This window comes from Austrofundulus limnaeus, unplaced genomic scaffold (genome assembly GCF_001266775.1).
Source record: "Austrofundulus limnaeus strain Quisiro unplaced genomic scaffold, Austrofundulus_limnaeus-1.0 Scaffold305, whole genome shotgun sequence".
NCBI lineage: Eukaryota > Metazoa > Chordata > Actinopteri > Cyprinodontiformes > Rivulidae > Austrofundulus > Austrofundulus limnaeus.
The window spans coordinates 468,028-471,830 of record NW_013952707.1 but is presented as its reverse complement, the minus strand read 5'-3'; the positions used below and the strand labels follow the sequence as shown (position 1 = coordinate 471,830).

Sequence of the window (3,803 nt, the reverse complement as noted above, 5' to 3'; positions counted from 1 at the left end):
TTCTTAGGATGAATAAACTATAGATTTTGCCACTCCTAATGTTGTAATAATTACTCAAATGTTCTCAGATGGCTTGTTTCACCTGCACAGAGAGCTCCTTTGACCTCGTTTTTTTAAGCAAAATCTTCCAAATTCAAGCAACACACCTCAAATCAACTCCAGGCCTTTTATCTGCTTCATTGAGAATGACATAAAGGAATTGCACACACAGCTGCCCATGAAGCCTTGGAGTCAATTGTCCAATTACTTTTGGTCCCTGTAAAAACAGGGTGGCACATAAGGAGCTGAAACTCCTAAACCCTTCATCCAGTTTTAATGTGGATACCCTCAAATGAAAGCTGAAATCCTGGACTTCATGTCCATGTACATTATATAATTATAACTTGAATATGTTTCAGTAAACAGGTAAAAAACAAACTTTGTCAGTGTCTAAATAGCTATGGACCTCACTACATGCTACTGCTCAATGCTGCAAGTAACACAATTTCAACTAAAATGTTTGTTTTTTAATTTTTTGGGGGATCTAACAAAAAGTAGCAAATAGGTAAAAAAAAATAGGTTAAAACCTAAAACTAACAAAACGTATATTAAAAGGCTTGTCTAAAATGTAGCAACAGGTTGAAAAAAAGTAGCAAACAACAGTAACTTGAAGTAACAGAATATAGCCAAAGGTAGAAAAATACAAGCTAGAAGCTAATAGGAGCATAAGAAAAACATAAAGCCAGATTTTTTTGAAGATTTCAAAGAGAACGTTTAACAGAAAATTAAAGGGATCTCATTATTAATGTTTGAAATTTTATATATATTATTGACTAAAATATACAATGGAATAAAAAAACAGAAAATTACAACAGAGCAGATTCAGCATTCAGACAATAAAACAAAGTATTTACAACAAACAACTGAAAACAGGCTGAGAACTGGTTTCAGGATGTCTTGGATCCAATCAGGTAAACAGTCTCATTAACATTCCTGAAACGCTGAAACACCTTGTGTCAACATCAGAGCTCCCAAACAACCCAGAGCAACTCATTGTGTGCAGTCTGTCTGAGGCAGGACTACAGAAGCTGTTGTTATTTTTCTTTAGACTGTTCCTATCTGCAGACAGCGTAAGTCACATTTGGAGATTATTTAAAATTGGACCCATCCTAATGCAAACTGGGAATCTGCAGCTCAGGATTACTATTCCATGGCACTGATGACTGAGTTACAGAGGACAAACTGTCATGAGTTCATATTTTAGATAAAATAACAATGGACAGCTTTCAGATATTTCATTTAAAGTTTATTTGAATTAAAATAACACAAGGAATGATACATTAAAAACAGATTATCTCCTGAAATATAAAAGTGAAACAAAGTTTTGCTTTAAATCAAACTGGATGATAAAACCATTTATTTAATCATAATGTAAAATCTCAGGTTTTAAAGTTAAAGTTCTGAATAAAATATGTTGTTAAAGGAAGACTTCTAAAAGTAAAAACTGACTGTGTGAGGGTCTTGTTGATCTCATCTGAACAGTCCCACTTTTTTTTTCTTTGCTTTGGAGGACTTTCGTTCTGCAGGGATGGACATGTCGCTCTAAGAAAAAGAAAAAAAAAACACTTTAGGGATTCAAACAGCAATACCGTGATGAAACTATAAAAGGTGAGCACGTGTTTTTTGTTGTCCTACCTTCGGCATTGTGGGTCTGTTTGTCGTCTTAACGTCTGTAGTTTCATCTTGCTTGTTATGATTCTGTTTTCTGATGTTCGCTGCTTCACTTCTGGCAGATACGACATCTAAGAAACATAATCAACCAAAAAATAAATAAATAAATAAATAAATGGAAAATCTATTTTACAAATACCGACCTAGAATTAGTCATCCCCAACTCATTCTGAGTGTGAGTGTATACATAAATGCACATGATTTCACCAAAATGAATATAACGCTGCCATTTAAGATAATTCAAAAGTCCCAGCCCGGCAGCTTAGTGGTTAGCACTGTTGTCCCCCAAAAAGTTCTTGGTTTCAGACTCTAGGTGGACCTGGGTCTTTCAGTGTGGATGTTATGTTCTTCTCATGATTGAATGGATTTTCTCCGGTACTCTCGTTTCTACGGAGCAGGTGACATGGAATAAAAAAAATTATCACGTGGCCACGAGATGATAATGCACGCGCTCGTGATAATTAATGAGCTCATTTTGAGGTGCCTTGTTTTGACAGACAGACATTATTGGAGTCAGATTATATATAGCCTGCACAGATTGTCTTTCACTGTTTAAATATGCACACATATTATTNCTGTTTCCCTGAGTCCTCCGTGTTTTTTGTCCTTGAGTTTTGTTTTGTCCTGTCACCCCCTGTTCCGTACTCTCTCCTTGTTGATCGTCGGGAGACGATCATTAGGGGGGGGGGGTACTGTCAGGATCTGTGTTTATTTTCTTAGTTTTCTAGTGTTTTCAGTGTTCCCCAGTGTGTCACAGCTCAGCTGCTCCCTGTCTGTCTGATTGTCACCCTCGTGTTTCTCVYCAGGTGTTTTCAGTTCATCAATTAGTAGGTCTGTGTATTTAAACCCTGTCCTGTCTCAGTCTGGCGTCGGATCATTTTGTTTGTTCTGTTGTGTTTCTCGTGTTGGTTCTGGTTCCTCGTGCTTTGTTMCCTCGTGCCTGTGATTCTTCAATATTTGTAAGTTTGCTGCCAGCAGCCCTCCTTTTGTTATTTAAAAATAAATTTTTGTTATATTTTTGAGCCTGCCTGCGCCCTGGGTTTGTTCCTGCCGGAACCCTCACAGGGGGGGTATAATACACTTTAAGGTTGAGTTATAGTCACTCTTTGGGTACTAGCACAGGGCATGCATGCACCCTCCCCAGTGTTGAAGGTATTTATACTTGATGCTATGTTGTTAATGTTGTATTCTCCAAAAGTATATGTGGCAGTAAAATTTGTAACTTGTGAAAGTGGGAGGGCAAAAGCTTGACAGACAAGCTATTTCAATGTGTGACGCACACAGCTTTTGCAAAGTTACAAAAACTCTGAGGTGACTACTCCTGAGACACTGCCCAGGGGCGGCGATAGTGCGATTGCATCACCAACACCTGGAGTGATGCATCAGCTTCACTGAAGAAGCTAAACAGAGCTATTGAAGCTACAAGAAACAGAACACTAGCTGAAGCCTAAAAGAAGCCGAATGTTATAGTTAAATACTAAAAGTGGTAAAATGTTAGCTACAAGCAAAAAGAAGCAAAATAAAAGTTCAAACAAGCTAAAACACTAAAGCTAAATGATAGCTAATAGCATCAACATGCAGGCTAAAAGCGAAACCCCAGTAAAAACTAAAAGCTATGAAATGGCTTGCTAAATGTCTTGATGCATCTCAGTAATCCACGCAGAAAAATAAAAAAAATATTAAGTAGGTCCTCTGGGCAGGTTCTTCTATAATGAAATGTTTCATCTCTCCTCCAAGAGACTTCTTCAGTCTGAGAGTTTCAGGTGAACTCAGCCTGCCTCCACATGGTGGACAAACAGGTTTAATGATGAACATCAACACAGTCTGTTCACATGCAGAGGAGGACCATCAGCCTAACAATAGATTGTTAATGTAGCTCTTCTGAGTGCAACATCTAGAGGCCAGGACTCTGCAGTTTACACTCATCTACAGGCCAGGACTCTGCAGTTTACACTCATCTCCAGGCCAGGACTCTACAGTTTACACTCATCTACAGGCCAGGACTCTGCAGTTTACACTAACCTACAGGCCAGGACTCTACAGTTTACACTAACCTACAGGCCAGGACTCTACAGTTTACACTCATCTACAGG

The 3,803-nt window shown here is 38.2% G+C and overlaps 1 protein-coding gene across 2 annotated transcripts in view; it reads right to left on the bottom strand.

Annotated features, from left to right (window-relative positions):
• Window positions 1–1,286: 1,286 nt before the first annotated feature.
• The window catches only part of nhej1 (nonhomologous end-joining factor 1), a 63,900-nt gene continuing 61,383 nt past the window's right edge, over window positions 1,287–3,803 (bottom strand). For both annotated transcript variants that reach the window (XM_014021774.1, XM_014021773.1), the window contains 2 exons: window positions 1,675–1,781; window positions 1,287–1,581 (listed from right to left, as the gene is read on the bottom strand). In XM_014021774.1, the coding sequence (XP_013877228.1) occupies window positions 1,510–1,581; window positions 1,675–1,781 (179 nt within the window). In that variant the 3' untranslated portion in view covers window positions 1,287–1,509. The remainder of the gene's footprint in view (window positions 1,582–1,674; window positions 1,782–3,803) is intronic.